This window comes from Aulonocara sp. 'chitande type north' Nkhata Bay, linkage group LG16, assembly GCF_057382095.1.
Source record: "Aulonocara sp. 'chitande type north' Nkhata Bay isolate Kocher_YH1m ecotype deep benthic linkage group LG16, A_spYH_male_GT1.1, whole genome shotgun sequence".
Classification (NCBI taxonomy): domain Eukaryota; kingdom Metazoa; phylum Chordata; class Actinopteri; order Cichliformes; family Cichlidae; genus Aulonocara; species Aulonocara sp. 'chitande type north' Nkhata Bay.
Window position 1 is genome coordinate 4,930,240 of NC_141359.1, and position 17,261 is coordinate 4,947,500.

Genomic DNA, 17,261 nt, shown 5'->3' on the forward strand with positions numbered 1-17,261 from the left:
AGGAATTTAATAATCTTAGTGAGCTTCTCTACCAAGCAGATTGTGTCGTATTCTCAAAAGTAGCACAACTGAATAAATCAAATCAAACCGCGAAGCCCTATAATATTGAAACTAAACAGGAGGTGCAAAGTATATCGTGGATAGCATGTTAATTAATGCTAGGGCAAAAAAGGGTAGTGTTTAAATCCAAGCCTTTGACTGTAAATAACTCCCTTAACCTCCTAGGACCTGGCATCCACATATGTGGACATCACATTTTGGGTTATTTAGACCAAAATACTCAATTGTGGTCTACAAGGGCCTGATATCCACTTATGAGGACATTATACTGCTACTGTTCTATCGAAATTTTAAAGGAATATCCTCATATGTGGCTCTTATTTTTCTTAAAAACAAAAATAAGATAAAAAAAAAATCTGGCAATTCTTTGTTTTTACATTCATCGGGCCCCAATGTGACCAAATATCAAAGAGAAATTAAAAATGCTGCCGTGGAAGAGTTACGAAGAGTTTTCCTTTTAATGCCATTTGGAAGTAATAGAAAAAGTAGCTCATATAGACAAAGTGAAAGGGCTTTTACTCTGAAATGCAAAATCAGACAGACTTGATATTAACAGGATACCACTGAGGTTGTGTGGTGTTGATATGCACTGCAATTAGCCTGTGGAAACAGGAATCTTCCTTTCACCAGCATTCCTAAGTCACTAAAAGAGTAGGTTATATATGGGCAATTTCAAAGGGCTTTTATTTTGGAAGGTAAAATCAGACTGACTTGATATTTACATGGAACCATCGTGAAGTCGTATGCTGTAAATAATTGCAATTATCATGTGGAAACATAATGTTTTCTTTTAAAAGCATTCTGAAGTCTTGAAGCGATCACAGGAAAAATAACCGCGGGTGAAGATAAACTTTCAGGAAGTTAAGAGATTATCAGTACGAGTGAAGAATGTGTCAGATTGAAATTCTGAGAAATACAGAACTGCATATTACACATTCAAATGACAAATATTGGGAAATACCATATTAATTAATGTTGTCACGAAAATATTTCAACTTTAATCACCAAACTAGGCCAGGATCTAGATCTAGAGCTCAGCCCCAGATATCTTTTTGAATTCAGGGATGATGTGAAGGGGAAATTATGGTTCAGTGGTGGAGCAGTCTAATGGAGGCTGCTCTTGTTCCTCAAAAACTGGAATGCTCCATTTCATTTTGCAAACAGTAGGGTGATATTTTCCCAAGTAATTCCTGTGTGTTGATGTTAATTGCTGTGGAAGTGCAATCTTGTACGATATAGGTTAGAGAAACAGAATACAACTGTTGCAGCTCACTTTAGAACTAGTTAGCACATTAGTAAATGTATTTGTACCCCACGCCTTCGCCTACAGGAGAGGCGCAAGACTGTTTTTGATTAAAACAAATTAAAACAATATTTCCACACCGGAACGTTAATGTGTGATCGTCTTTCCCGAGGAAGGAGGAGAGAAAAAGGCAGACGCGGAGAGTGAGCCGTGAAGTGTATCATGTGAACCACCCGCATCAACACAGACGCAGTCAGACGCTTTGGGGAGGTGACTGAAACACTTTGTGCTGTGTTTGCGAAGAGGACGTCCGATTTGTATCCTTCCTTTAAACGAGACATAGATGTGTTTGCTTTTAGAAACGCCGCGTAAAACCGGTCAATTCCTCCTTTAACATTTTTGTATTATTATTATTTTTATTTCTGTTATCAGGTGGCTCATCAGGGCACTCTCGATGGGAATCTCGACAGAAATTACAGTTATTGCACTTCTTCTGCAGCGCTGTCCCCATGTGAGCAGATATTTAACCCCCCCCCACACACACACACACCTTTTAGTAGGGTTTTTAAACACAAAATAGCAGTAATGGCAGTTTTCGTCTCTGCCTTAGGGCATATCCAGCGTTATAGGTCTTTCAGTGTGTTTACAGGTTGAAGCTGTTCGTCCTGAATGCGACCCAAACTACATTTTGCTCCAAGATGAAGTGTCCTGTTTGGAGCTGCTCAACAAGACTTTCATCAGCCAAGGACAACAACAAGGCGAGTACCACATTTTTATCTCGTAATAAGAAAGAAAGACTAAAAATAAATAAAAGAACTTGTATTTTATATTGTAATGAAGATTTCACCATGACCTGCCCCAAACATATCTGTTGTAATGTGGTTTTAAAAAAACAAATATGAACAAACCACTAAGCTTGATTAAAACATCTACTTTATGTTATTACTGAATACATTTGTATTTTGCAACAGAAAGGCAGCTATTGTGCCTTCTTAATGGTGGGCAAGGTACTGAATCCTGAGTTGCCTTTGATATTTTCAGAGTTTTTAGCACATGCATGAATGTGTAAACAAGGCAATGAGTAATAGTCTGTTTTACCATTTACCTGTTTACCACAGCAAACATCTTAATGAAAAACATAAAGATGTTTGTGACTGTGATGGGTAGACAGCGTCATAAAAACTGCAGGCATGGTTATTATCGTTCGAAACGAACAAAATAAGTAAAACTAGAAGTAAAAAACATTTGAATAACTGAAAAAAACAATTAGCCTTCACAGAATTTTTTTTTTACTGAAACTATATTGAGCATTCACAAAACTGACTAAAGTCAACTGAATTTATAGAGAAAATGTGTGGGTTTTTTGTTCGTTTGTCTTTTTTTTGCGGGGGCGGGTGGGGAGATCATATGTTAATCTAGGGCGAATATGAAGTCCAGTTTCTGGTTTGTTTTCTTGCTGTGCTACTTTATGCCAGCAGATGGAAAGTCACGTCGTCTGTGTTGCCGATCTGTCCACACTGAATGTGACTATTCCCAGTCTGCCCCAGTCCTCATGCCAAATATCCTTGGACAAGATAGTAACCCCATGTTGCTCTCCGATGCATCCATTGGAGTATGAATGTGTGTGTGAATGTTAGATTGGAAGCTTAGAAAAAGTGCTTGTGCGAATGGGTGTGATTTGGTAAATGAACGAGTTTTGTATAACCGCTTTGAGTGCTCAGAGTAGAAAAGTGCTATATAAGAACCAGTCCATTGACTATGTTTCAGATAAAAGTGTCATGTAGTGGAACAAGATCAAATATGTGGGACATTTCTAAAGGCAGAAAAATCCCATGACCCTTAAAGTCCACCTGAAAAGCTTGCACAAAAAGCCTAACCTGGCTTACCTGGAGAAGATAAGAGAGCATGCCCTACCCTCATCCCCAGAAACAGAAGCTAACCTCAGGCAAGGAAGCATGATACATCCCAAGACAACCTCACAAAAAACATTTTGTAGTACTTTCAACAGCGATCCGATACTGGTTAGTCACATCCCAAGTGAGAGGAATCATTGGTGAATATGTTTATTGAGACGGGGATATCCACACAACTATGTTAGCACTTCACTTGATGTAAAATTGAAAACACCCACAAGGCTCATCATGTCCAAGATGAAATGTGGATGGAATCTGAGTTGGAAAAGTCAGGAAAAGTGTGAGGAGAGTGGAGCTCACTGCTAGTGTCGTGATAGGAGCAAATACATTGTTGTTGTTTTTTCTTTTTACTCATATAAATTAATTCACAATTCAACAGCATTTACAGCTAATGTGAAAGTTTCCTTTGGCTTTTCGGGTGGATATGAATATATAGAGAAGAAATCTACTTCTCATTCACTGCAACTATGTTACAGAAAACATAGATGTTTGTCACCTTCCTGATTTCCTATTTTTTTGTATGTTTGGCACACGTATATGTTTCATATCATCAAACTAATCTAAGTATCAGAAATGACAAGTAAACTCAAAGTGGCGTTTCTAGGTGTTTATTATTTAGGGGAAAAACCTACCAAACCTACATTGTATATCACTGAGGTCGAACAAGATATGTTTAATGAGCCATCTCTGTATCGCCCTAAAAGTTTTTTAATTAAATCTGGTGTTGCATAATAACTGACATATACAAAATGTAGTGCCGGTGATAGTGTTTGACAAAACAATTAGCTGAATTATATAAAAGTGAGATATTTAATTAAATTCGTCACATACACAGTACAACATACAACAACACTAGTAATAATATTGCAATAATATTGCAGTTCTGATTTTGCAATGTCCAAAAAAGTGCTGCATATATTTATATTTTATATTTATATTAGTAATTTAATGGGGAATGACACCAATTTATTATGAATAAAAATAATAATTAATATTTAGTTATTAAATCATTTGACTGAACAGCAGCTTTTTTATATATTTAATAAAATTGTCTTAATTTATTCTGACTGTGTATTCAGCTAGAGGTTAGAGAAAGTCTTAGATAGAATTTAATTAGGGAAAAATGTCTATTTTCTGAAGTATATATTGCTAGAGAAGGAGTAGAGTAACTCCTTCTGCACTGGTGAGAAAAAGTTTGAGGTTGATGGAGAGGAAAGCAGTCTAACAGTAAAGGCACTATTTAGTAGTCAAGCTGTCATCTTTTGTTTGGTTTAGCTTGTGTTTAGAAAATGTCCTCAGTCGAACAGGCAGAACACAAGATGAAAACTGACAAATACTGAGAAAAGGCACACAGACTTCCACCTCCAGTCTCAACAAAGCCTGTGAGGGCTTAGACCACCACCCAGCATCTGAGGACTATTTAGAAGACATTTGAAGCCCTTTATGCACACTTTCCTTAAATTTGTGCACATCTGCAAAGGCGGTCTAAGGGCACACAGTTGTTAGTAAGTGAAAAAGATGTTTATGTGTGTAGTTGTGATTCCTTTCATTTGGCCAACCAAACATCCAACAGAACAAATAGCTCCAACAATGTGCAATGCTTTTTCATTTACTAACAACTGTGTTTTTGAAAAATAAACACTGACCAGAATATATGTTACAAAAATAAGAGGAATAGAAGGGCATTATATTATATTCCTAACTGAGTTGTTAACCCAAGATTGTGCTTCGGATTGGCCCATTGCTCCAATACAGGAAGTTTGGATCAGCTCGCTATTTAAAGGGTCCAAGTCTTTGATTCCAAGGGGTATTCCCCTATATGGATTTTTTATATAGCACTTTTCTACTCTACCTGAGCTCTCAAAGCAGTTTATACAACTTGCCTCATTCCCCCATTCATACAATCCCATTGTACACACATTAGTACTGTGATGGATGCAAGCAAGAGCAAACTGGGGTTCCTATCTTGTTACTATCCAGGGATATTTAGCATGCAGGGATCAAATCGCCAACCTTCTGATTAGTAGATGACCATCTCTACTTCCTGAGCTTCATCCAGAGCACAATGTCTTGACCTGCCTATAACCAGATGTCGACGTCAATATTAAAATATTAAAATAGTAAAACACAGCAAAACATGCACAATAAAACCCTAGGTAACTTGTCCCTTTCAGTGTTGGTCAAGTTACTTGAAAAAAGTAATCAGTAACTAATTACTGATTACTTCCCCCAAAAAGTAATCCCGTTACTTTAGTGATTACTTATTTTCAAAAGTAATTAATTACTTAGTTGCTTAGTTACTTTTTAAAAACATGATTTACAACCTGAATAGGTGATAAAGCGATAGATCTTTCAGCCCAATTCTACTTTTTCTGCATAATTCATCATACAAAATGTAATCAAATGGAAAAGTCTCTTTTTAAAACTTGTTTTATCAGTTTTAACCTTTTAACTTTATGCATCAAGCAAAAATGTAATTATATGCAGCATTCTCTGACTGGAAGAAATTTGTTTAATATTTAAACCTATTTTCTGCACATTCCAGCACATAAAATAAAAAAAATTTTGTGTTTACACTCAGTCTTTCAAATAAATGCAAGTAAAACACAGCAGAAAATAAATAAAATCAAAGACTAGCGGTCCTGTTGCTCTATTTTCACCTGTACAGGGAGTGCAGAATTATTAGGCAAATGAGTATTTTGTCCACATCATCCTCTTCATGCATGTTGTCTTACTCCAAGCTGTATAGGCTCGAAATTAAGCATATTAGGTGATGTGCATCTCTGTAATGAGAAGGGGTGTGGTCTAATGACATCAACACCCTATATCAGGTGTGCATAATTATTAGGCAACGTCCTTTCCTTTGGCAAAATGGGTCAAAAGAAGGACTTGACAGGCTCAGAAAAGTCAAAAATAGTGAGATATCTTGCAGAGGGATGCAGCAGTCTCAAAATTGCAAAGCTTCTGAAGCGTGATCATCGAACAATCAAGCGTTTCATTCAAAATAGTCAACAGGGTCGCAAGAAGCGTGTGGAAAAACCAAGGCGCAAAATAACTGCCCATGAACTGAGAAAAGTCAAGCGTGCAGCTGCCAAGATGCCACTTGCCACCAGTTTGGCCATATTTCAGAGCTGCAACATCACTGGAGTGCCCAAAAGCACAAGGTGTGCAATACTCAGAGACATGGCCAAGGTAAGAAAGGCTGAAAGACGACCACCACTGAACAAGACGCACAAGCTGAAACGTCAAGACTGGGCCAAGAAATATCTCAAGACTGGTTTTTCTAAGGTTTTATGGACTGATGAAATGAGAGTGAGTCTTGATGGGCCAGATGGATGGGCCCGTGGCTGGATTGGTAAAGGGCAGAGAGCTCCAGTCCCACTCAGACGCCAGCAAGGTGGAGGTGGAGTACTGGTTTGGGCTGGTATCATCAAAGATGAGCTTGTGGGGCCTTTTCGGGTTGAGGATGGAGTCAAGCTCAACTCTCAGTCCTACTGCCAGTTTCTGGAAGACACCTTCTTCAAGCAGTGGTACAGGAAGAAGTCTGCATCCTTCAAGAAAAACATGATTTCCATGCAGGACAATGCTCCATCACACGCGTCCAAGTACTCCACAGCGTGGCTGGCAAGAAAGGGTATAAAAGAAGAAAAACTAATGACATGGCCTCCTTGTTCACCTGATCTGAACCCCATTGAGAACCTGTGGTCCATCATCAAATGTGAGCTTTACAAGGAGGGAAAACAGTACACCTCTCTGAACAGTGTCTGGGAGGCTGTGGTTGCTGCTGCACGCAATGTTGATGGTGAACAGATCAAAACACTGACAGAATCCATGGATGGCAGGCTTTTGAGTGTCCTTGCAAAGAAAGGTGGCTATATTGGTCGCTGATTTGTTTTTGTTTTGTTTTTGAATGTCAGAAATGTATATTTGTGAATGTGGAGATGTTATATTGGTTTCACTGGTAAAAAGAAATAATTGAAATGGGTATATATTTGTTTTTTGTTAAGTTGCCTAATAATTATGCACAGTAATAGTCACCTGCACACACAGATATCCCCCTAAAATAGCTAAAACTAAAAACAAACTAAAAACTACTTCCAAAAACATTCAGCTTTGATATTAATGAGTTTTTTGGGTTCATTGAGAACATGGTTGTTGTTCAATAATAACATTATTCCTCAAAAATACAACTTGCCTAATAATTCTGCACTCCCTGTATATGGATGATATTGAGAGTATTCTGTCCGGCTGCATGACGACCTGGTATGGCATTTCTGGTGTGGGAGCTCAGTCTCTTTGACAGCTCTTGATGCATCCATTATACCAACTATCATGCACATACCGTGCATGATAGTTTATGCCTTAAGAACCTGTAAGAAAGTGTTTTAGAGGCATAGTATAAAAGTGTTGCATGAATAGATTGTAGTAAAAGGTCCTTATGTTTTCTCAGTTTAGCTATAGACAGTAAGTACCAGTGGATTTATTTTTTGCACATTCTTTGACACAAAAACCTGGAAGATGTTCAGATAAGGAACAATTTTAATTAACAGGTGTCTGTACTGTACATATTACACATTTTCCTGACTATTATTATTATCTATCCCTCCATCCATCCAAATACTTTTTTCCATCTCTCCAATGGTGCCTTGTGGGGGCAATTCAATTCAATTTTATTTTATTTTTACAACGCCAAAGGCACCTGTTATTGTGATTTGGTGGCAGCAGCAGCCTGAGCAGAGAAGCTCAAACCTCATTCTCCCTAGGCCCCTTATCAAACGTATCCCCCGGAGCACTGAGATATATCAGGCCATCAAAGAGATACAATATCTCCATTGTACCTTAGGTTTACCCTGGGGCCTCCTCCCAGAAGGACACGTTTGGAATGCCTCACACGGGAGGTTTCCAGGAGCCGACCTAGTTGGAAGGCTGAACTACCGCAACTGTTACCTTGCGATCGTGATGTGCGATACCACTGATTTCCTTTCCGATCCGATACCAAGTAATATTCAGGGTGGTATCGACGATACTGATCCGATACCGATACTTTGTACAAAAACAGATTTTATTTATTGTATCTCAAATTATAGCATCATAATGATTACAGGACATCAGATTACTTGTTCTTATCACTTAATAATGCAGAGTTCATCATATAGAAATAAAAAACTGAAGTTGTGCTATTTGAACACGTTGCCTGCCTGCAGCACTAAAGGACTCCGTGAGAGACTCTCACCCCAGCAGCACCTGTCCCTCTCCTCCTCTTCAGTCTCAACATACGCTCGTCATATTCTGTGATATGATTTACTCTGAGGTGTTTGACGAGGTTAGTGATGTTGCCACAACCATACATGCCAACCCTCCCAATTTTTCCGGGAGAATACCACCTTTCTCCAGATTTTCCACCCAGACAACAAAGTTGAAAAACCATATTGCAGAATTCATAGCGCGGCCAGCCAATTCCAGTTTCCAACAATGGCGGCAGCGTCTTAGTTTTAATATTACTCTTATTTCTCTTTCTGGGTCGCAAAAAACCTTTTAACATATTTTCAGGTGAGAATGTAGCTGTGTAAACTTCAAATATCTGAGCCGACCGACACATCGTCTTCAAACCCCCACGGGCTTTCACCACTCGGGTTAAACATGATGTACAAGTCACTTTGATAACTTAAAAATGTTCTTGTTTGGCTTTTTCAGTGTTTTATTTGTTCGTGAGTAAATCGGTTTGGCTGAGATTAAAGTTATTAGATTAAATTAAATTAAACTTTATTAATCCCTCGGGAGGGTTCCTCCTGGGTTTTCACACAGCTGAATAAACGTCAAACAGAAAATGATTAAACAGAAGTGAGAGACGGTCGAGAGTTTACGTCAGCGCCCGGTTATATTTTAGAGAGCAAGGAACAGACGGCAGAGTTTCACTCCACCGAGGGAGCTCGTGCCGGGTCCTCAGGTGGAAGCAGCCTCTGAATTTGGACACCCCCGCTGTTTCCGGGCCGGCCAATAATAACGGTGACATTTAACGTATTTTATCCGATAAATAAACACTGTAAAATATATTTATCCCCCCAAACAGCCCTTTTGAATGTCTCCCTAATTCTGAGGCCTCAAGGTTGGCAAGTATAGCCACAACACCTCACTTTTTTGCCACATTTATTGCAAACCACGGCTCAGCTGTTTGTGGAGGTAAAATACATCCGCACAATTATGCTCAGCCATTGTTGTGAGTGCGCACGCCAAGGGGCTGCGAGACATTTATACAGCCGTATTTCGCACATGACTATGAAAGGCGGAAGAGGAAGTAGTTCCTTTGAATCTAGAAAATCCGAATGTTATAGTTTCTTTCCACTGTGTTCCTGTTAATGATAAACTACAAATTAACCCTAAATTACTAAAATATCGATATTTTAATGTGAGAAATGATTCTAGAACATAAATGATTGGTATCGGAGGAATCGATATTTCAGGATCGATCCGCACATCACTACCTTGCGATGTGGAGGAGCAGTGGCTCTACTCTGAGCCTGTCTTGAATGAGCCACACTGAACTATTCACTTTTCTTTCTGTTCTAGAGGAAAGCCCAGCAAAAACTTTGAGGAAAATTAATCTCCCCGACTTGTTTTTCGGTCACTATCCAATCCATCTGTCAGGATCTCTCACTCATGATCAAATGAGATACCTAAACTCCTCCACTTGGAGAAGAAACTCTTCTCTTACACGAAGTGGCTACTCCAGCCTTTTCTGGCTGACCGCTATGAACTCAGACCTGATTCTCATTCCCATTCTCTCACAATAGACTGCAAATCGCTCCAGTGTGAGCTCGATGCTCACACTACCTGATGAAACCAACAGGACCACATCATCTACAAAAAAGGGACAGATGAGACGATGAGGCCACCAACGCGCAAGCCTTCAGTCACTTGGCTTCACCTAGAAATTCACTAAAAAGGGCACCTCACCAGAAATGAATCCCTCTTATTGTTGGCATTTCAGACAAGCTCTTGTCACAATTGTACACGGTTGTAGCTTGTAACGGGCCCCATAGTCCTTAAGCACCACCTAAGTATACCCCAAGGGATGCTGTTGAATGCCACCCCCAAGTTTACAAAACTCATGTAGACTGGATGGCCAAACTCCCATAAACACTTGAAAATGTGTGAGTTCAATAAAGAGCTGGTCCAGCATGAAAACCAAATTGTTCTTCCTGGATTTGAAGTGCGACTAATGGACAAACTTTCTTTTCCTTTACCCTAGCACAAACATTCCCAGGGAGGCCGAGGAGAGCCGTCTCCCTCTAGTTGGAGCACACCCTTTCAGTCCCCCTTCTTAAATATAGAAACTATCACTCAAGTCTCTCATTTCACAGGCACCACCCCAGATCGCCATGCAACATTGCAGAGGTGTGTCAACAAGACAGTTCTACCACAGCCAGAGTGTTAAGGAACTCCGGGAAAACCTCATCCAGGGGCCCAGCCATCAAACTACCTCAGTGACCTTGACCCCAGTGATGTTTGAGTTCTTCTACAGAAAATGTGTCAGTGGGATTAAGGAGGTCATCAAAGTATTCCCTCCACCATCCAGCTAGTTGAAGTCAGCAGCACTCCACCTGCACCAGAATTGCCTCAAGCCAAAAGTCTGTTTCCATGGCCTCACCAAACTCCTCCCACACCCACGCTGTGCTTTAGCAATCACCTGAGCTGTGAACAAAGTGAAATTTGATTTTCTTTGAAAATTTGATTTTCTTTTTTTGACAGAATGCAGGGGATGGTGGGACCATGTTAACTGTTGGCCCCATGCTGCAGTTGGAGATGTTGTGTCTCAGCCATGTCCTGGATTTCTACACACCACTGGTTAGTAGTAGGGCCATACAGTAGTGCATATTTTTAAACTCATAGCTTGGCTATGTTAGTCACATGATTTGATATCCCTGTGTTGCTGTAGTTTCTACATCATAATAATAATGTAAGTCTAGAATCAGTATCACAATTTACCAGTGATGCTGTCTGAGCATTCAGTTAGCATTAACCAAGAAACAAGCTAATGTTATTAAAAGCAAACATGAACAAACTAACATAAGTTTAATATAACAGCACAACCAAGTTCACAATATATTTATTATATGTATCATAAATATATTAATATATTGTATAAATTAATAAAGAAAACACTTGAAATGCTTACTATTTCTACCAGAAAAGAGTTTTCTATAAACAAGTACATTTTCCCCCACATTGCACAGTAATGGCATCACAAAGACATGATTGTTCAGTTGCAATGTTGATCCTGGACCAACACTCCTGACAACAAAGAAACAACAACACAGGGATGTTAGATACTGTAGGTCTTACCTTGATGTCCGTGGTGAGCTGGAGTGAACCTCTTGGATTGTGGTATAATTAGATTCACACACTCATTGTCTCCAGGGGGTTGAACTAGATTAACCTTTATCCTATATATTACAAAAAAACCCCTAAATTTCTGCTATTGTTTTTTATGTGTTAACAATAAAACACATTGTATGTATGTGTTCCATTTCTGTAGGGCAAGTTTTCAGGAACTGCACAGAGCTTGGCTGGACTGATCCCTACCCTCCACATGATATAGCATGCGAGTATGGCTTTAATGAAAGCCTTCCTCTAGAAGTAAGCCTCTTCCTTCTTCCTTTCATGCTGTAGCACTCAGTCACCCATCGAACTAACTGAACGGGGGGCGGTAACAAAAGCTGTCTCCCCACTCGGTTATGTCCCCATGTCTGTTTCCTCCCAGTCCTTGTGTCAAGCCCGCTTCTTAGTGTGTGTCTCATGTTTCCTATTTTTTTGATAATCCCTTGTCCTGTGTTCAAAGTGTTCAGATTTGCTTCCTCCCTTTCTCGTTGTGTCAGATTAGTTCCAGCTGTGTTTTCCTTTTGTTTCCCATCCCCTCGTTATTCTGTTTTTTTGAAAATGGAGATTTTCCGTTTTCAGTGACCGAAAACGCCGTTTACGAGGGGACAAAAGGTGCAAACGCATAGAAAAATCTGCGTGTACGTGTGAACGTAGCCTTAGTCTTCTGTCTTCCTCTGCCTCTTCTCACACTCTCCGCACATAGAAGGAACGTGCAGGAACCCTGCAGATGCAGGGTGAGGGCTGCCAGTTCAGTTTGAATTAATCCTGTTTACATGGCAGTGTTGTGGCAGTGTTGAAAGTTATGATACCAAAAATATTCTTGCCTTTCGTCCAATGAGATAAATAGATACATAGTCATGCAAAAATCTGCTGCTGCTGAACTCACTGGATATATTCATGTTTTTCCCAGGTGCACAGCTCCCAGAGGTACTTCCTGTTTGTGAGAATCATGTACTCTGTGGGTTACAGTGTTTCCCTTGTCTTCCTCATCACAGCTGTTGCTATTCTCTCCCTTCTGAGGTCAGTGATGAGAGAATTAACAAACAACAATATCTGCGTACAACACTGTCTGTTACTTTACCAACTGTGTGTGAGGCACAATTATTACAGATGTTATTAGAAAGTAGTTATTTGATTTATTATAAGACATTTACATTATAAGAGCTATTAGGCCCATGACTAACTACCCTGTAACTAAATGTAATATCATTTGAATTTACATGAATTTTAAAAAACACCTTATATTGTAAGTAATTTGTAAGTAATTTTAAAACATCCTATGTATTTTTAAGTGCGTGTTGATTACTTCATAATTTCATGGTAATTTCTGGAAAAACAAACAATACTTCCCCATCTTACACTGTAAGTATGCTGTACTGGGGTGCAGGCTGTATAACTTTGAGGTATTTTTCAGGACACAAATAGCACTGCAAGAAATTTAAGTACAGTGTAAGTAATTTAAGTACAGTGTAAGTATTTTTAACTCATAAAATGACTTATGCTATTTGTCAATGATGTAAGTATACTGATTTGTTAGCACTTTTTTTGAAAAAAGTTTTGAAAACAAGAGCATCAAGTGATTTATGGAGATCCTTAGCAGCTAACTCTGGTCTTAATTCATCATTTAAACTATGAACACAGCATCCTGGAGGTTCCTCTGCTCTCATCCCATTTGTCCAGCCAAAATCTAAAAGTCTATAGAAAAAAAAGAGAACCTGTATCTGTGGCTGATTTTTTTTTCTAACTTTCAACACCACCTGTGCCCACTTCAACCTCCTAGGACCCGGCGTCCACATATGTGGGCATCACATTTTGGGTTGTCTAGACCAAAATACTCAATTTTGCTCTACAAGGGCCTGATATCCACTTACGAGGACATTATACTACCATTGTTCCATCAAATTTTAAAACGAATGTCCTCATACGTGGCTCTCATTTTTCTTAGGAACAAAAATTGGGTAAAAAAAAAAAATCTGGTGTTTCTTTGTTTTTACATTGATCGGGTCCCAATCAGCCCAAATATCAAATGGCATGCCGTGGAAGAGTTCAGGTCTTAGGAGGTTAAAGCTTTAAATGATAAGAGCTGAACCATGAAAACAATTTTAGCATGTCTGGTATATGGACTGATTCTTATATAGTGCTTTTCTACTCTCCCAGAGCAAAGTGCTTTATACAACATGCCTCATTTACCCATTCACACAAGCACTTTTCCTATGCTTAAGTGCTTCTTATCCAACATTCACACACATTTATACTCTGATGAATGCATCTCACCTTTTATGCAACTCACTGGTAAATGCTTCAGGCAAAGGTAGATTTGTGAAGCGTTTGTAGAAAAAGAGGGAAGAGTTGGCTGAGTAGTACAGTATTCGAGTCTGCAGGCTTCAACAAACCTTTTAGCTTAGCACAATCATTACAGATCACAGTTATAGATCCAGAGGGTAGATTTATAATCCTTAAGTTATCTATACTTTACAAATGGTTATGTACTGTAAGCATATATGGCCCAAGTGTTGATGACTGATTTTTGCCCTTTTAGTAAAACTCAATATAATTATTTTCTTAACAATAATTTTCTTTTAATAATAAAACATGTAATTAAAGGTCCAACTACAAATCGTCATTACTGTGAGTCAAACATTTGCAGCGTTGCAAAATAACACAGTGCTGCATCTGAATCTCCACTTTATCTGAAATGCCACAAATACGATGAAGAAATAAAGAAATTTTGTTGTTGGAGAAATGAATGCAACATAGGGAATTCCTCACAATATATTTTTATTACAATATATTTGATCTATGAACTGATGACTTCACTAAGAAGAAGAAATTAGCACGTTTAATCACTCTTAAATCATGAAGACTTCAGTTGTCACATTAACCGTCTGAGCTCCAAACCCTAAACTTTTGATATCTGTTGCAGAAAAGCAAAGAACGTTTGTGGAAAAATGTAAATACTCGATAAGTGTCAGTTAATAATTGTCAATAATTACTGTTTTTTTTTCTTTTCATTGGAGTAGAAGTAGAGCCCAAAAGGTTACAAACAAAAATGTAACTTTTTTGTTATGGTAAGGTTTACCAGTGACGATGACCTTAGAGGGTTAAATAATCTATTCTCAATACATAATTTATAATTTAACATGTATATATTATCACCACCAAATATATGCATGTATATACACATTTACATTATCTATGATATACATGTTATCAAATAACATGAACGATTATAACATTTGATCCATGTCTGTGTCCCACAATCCTCAGGAGGCTCCACTGCACACGCAACTTTATCCATGTCCAGCTCTTCCTCTCCTTCATCTTCCGAGCCGTACTCATCTTTATTAGGGATGCAGTTCTGTTCTCAAATGAAGACAGTTTTCACTGTCACATCTATACGGTACTTTCTGTTTTTGTCTTAACAAAGAGAGAGAGAGAGGGCACATGCTATGTTGTGACTTGGTAACGTGAGACGTTTAACAAGACAAGACATTAACATTTAACATGTGGGGACAGACACATTCAGATAATGCTGTGCCACTTTTTTCTTCAAGTTCTTCAATTAATGCAAGTGGGTGATACTGAAAAATGAGTTTACTACTTCACAGCATCAACTGTTGATCCTGTGATCACTGCTGTGCCTCAGGAAGTAGAGCAAGTTATCCACCAATCATGGCTTTTCCCCAGTTTTTATCTACTGTGTTTGTGTCATAGATAAAAAGTGTTTAATGTAAATAGATTATGGATTCAAGCTCTGCACCACTATAGTGACCATTTCTGAATGGTACATCGCTGAAAAGCATTTAATATGAAATTCTTGGATACAAAATGAAGAACATGACACTTTTATTTCATTTTCATGCTGACTGAGCAAATATGACGCGTTGTATGGCAAAAACAAAAATACAAGTAGATGGAACAAGATCGTGGACTTTTATAAATCAGAGAATAATTTTGTTAAATGTTTGCGTGTTTTTCAATTTCAAGACCTTCAGTCTCAGATTTTTAGAATATTTTCTGCTGCACCATCTCTGATCTGAATAAAATGTTTAAAGTTTGTTATAATGATTGTTTTTCATTTTAGAATCTTATAGTTTTTAAGATATACTTTTTAAAAGGTTTTCACACTTTCATGCTATTTTTTCTTTTCCTTTTTTTGCAAATTGAAATCTGAGGCTGAGTTTGAACATGAACATTTTGAAAACTACTAAAGATAAATGTGGGTTTTATGGAGTGATGAATCCCAAGAGATCAGGAAAGAGGCACAACAGTAAGAGTCATCTGTAAAAGATAGTGGACGCTGTGCCGTGGTTGGTTCATTTCAGACTGGGGTTGTTGGGGATCTTGTCAAAATTTAGGGAATTATGAACATAGTACTGTCAGATTTTGATCCACCATCTGTTTCCTTGTAGAAAGAGTCTGATTGGCAGCAAGTTCATATTTTAGCATGACAATGATCTCAAACACACTGCCAACACAAACACACAATGAAAAAATATCAGTCAGGGTTTAGCCTCCCCGGAGCGCAGACCTCAACATTATTGAAGTGCGATCATGTTTAGAGAGAATGGAGCAAAAGGCAGAAACATGCAAAGAAGAGCTTTGAATCTCCTTCAAGCATGTCAGTGAAGGACATTCAATGTCAGTGACCTCCCCCCCAGTCATAAGTGAGTCATCGCAGATCAGATAGGCCGTTTCTCTCAGTCACACTCCCCCCAGATCACACTATCACTTCCCATGTTGGTGACCCTGCAGACCCCCAGCAGAACAGCGGAGTCCGTGGATTAGAGTCCTTCACATAACAAAGCCACTCTAAGAAGCCTGGGTACAGTGAACCATCATTTGGCACAGAGGAAAAAACAACATGAGGACCCACTCCCTGACTCTGAGGTGCAGGGAAGCTACCCACTTGTCCACCAGGGAAAACCCCAATATGCATGCAGCGAATCCTGAGGAGCCCACCACCTTTCACATAGGGGATCTTCAGTGGAAATAAGTCCCATCCCTCTCCAGAAACCTTGTTCCACAGCCAGAATTATGCGCTGAGATGAGCCCAGCTATATATAGTCGGTATCTCCCGACCTCACACACCAGCTCAGGCTCCTTCCCCACCAGAGAGGTGACGTTCCCTGTGCCACAGGCCAGTTTTGGAAGCTGGGCATCAGAATGCCAGGACCTCTGCCTCTGACTGCCACCCAATCCAAAGACTATCAAACCCCTATAGACTCCTGTGGTAGTGGACCCATAGGAGAATGGACACAGAGCCTGGTCAGGCCATACGGATTAAGGCTCAGTCACCAGACCCTCACTCTGGAGCCTCTACGCCGGGCCAAGCTCCAGGGTAGGGACCTGGTGACCCTGTCCCGGGCAGGGTACACAGTGCAATAAATCAAGCCTCCAGGATTGCTCTTTGTCTGGCCCTGTCACAGCCAAGGTTTTTGGAGGAAAATATTAAGATGAATCACACTAAGATTAGCTGCACTGATCAGTTTTTCGCTGAGCTTTTTCCTCACCTACAGTGTTTAGAGCTGAGCATCGCATATTTCTGGCATGTTTCCGAAGAACAGTTGCACACTCGCCCATCTGTGTCACAAGAAAAACCTCTGACAGCAATGATTAGTGTAAGAAGGAGGAGACGAATCCTCAGGAGATGATGCAACAGCTAT

The 17,261-nt window shown here is 39.3% G+C and overlaps 1 protein-coding gene across 1 annotated transcript in view; it reads left to right on the forward strand.

The window, feature by feature from the left end:
* Window positions 1-1,757: 1,757 nt before the first annotated feature.
* The window catches only part of sctr (secretin receptor), a 24,323-nt gene continuing 8,819 nt past the window's right edge, over window positions 1,758-17,261 (forward strand). Inside the window, exons 1-6 of the mRNA XM_086266693.1 lie at window positions 1,758-1,814; window positions 1,953-2,061; window positions 10,966-11,061; window positions 11,753-11,853; window positions 12,506-12,615; window positions 14,863-14,995. Coding sequence (XP_086122819.1) covers window positions 1,758-1,814; window positions 1,953-2,061; window positions 10,966-11,061; window positions 11,753-11,853; window positions 12,506-12,615; window positions 14,863-14,995 — 606 coding nt within the window. The remainder of the gene's footprint in view (window positions 1,815-1,952; window positions 2,062-10,965; window positions 11,062-11,752; window positions 11,854-12,505; window positions 12,616-14,862; window positions 14,996-17,261) is intronic.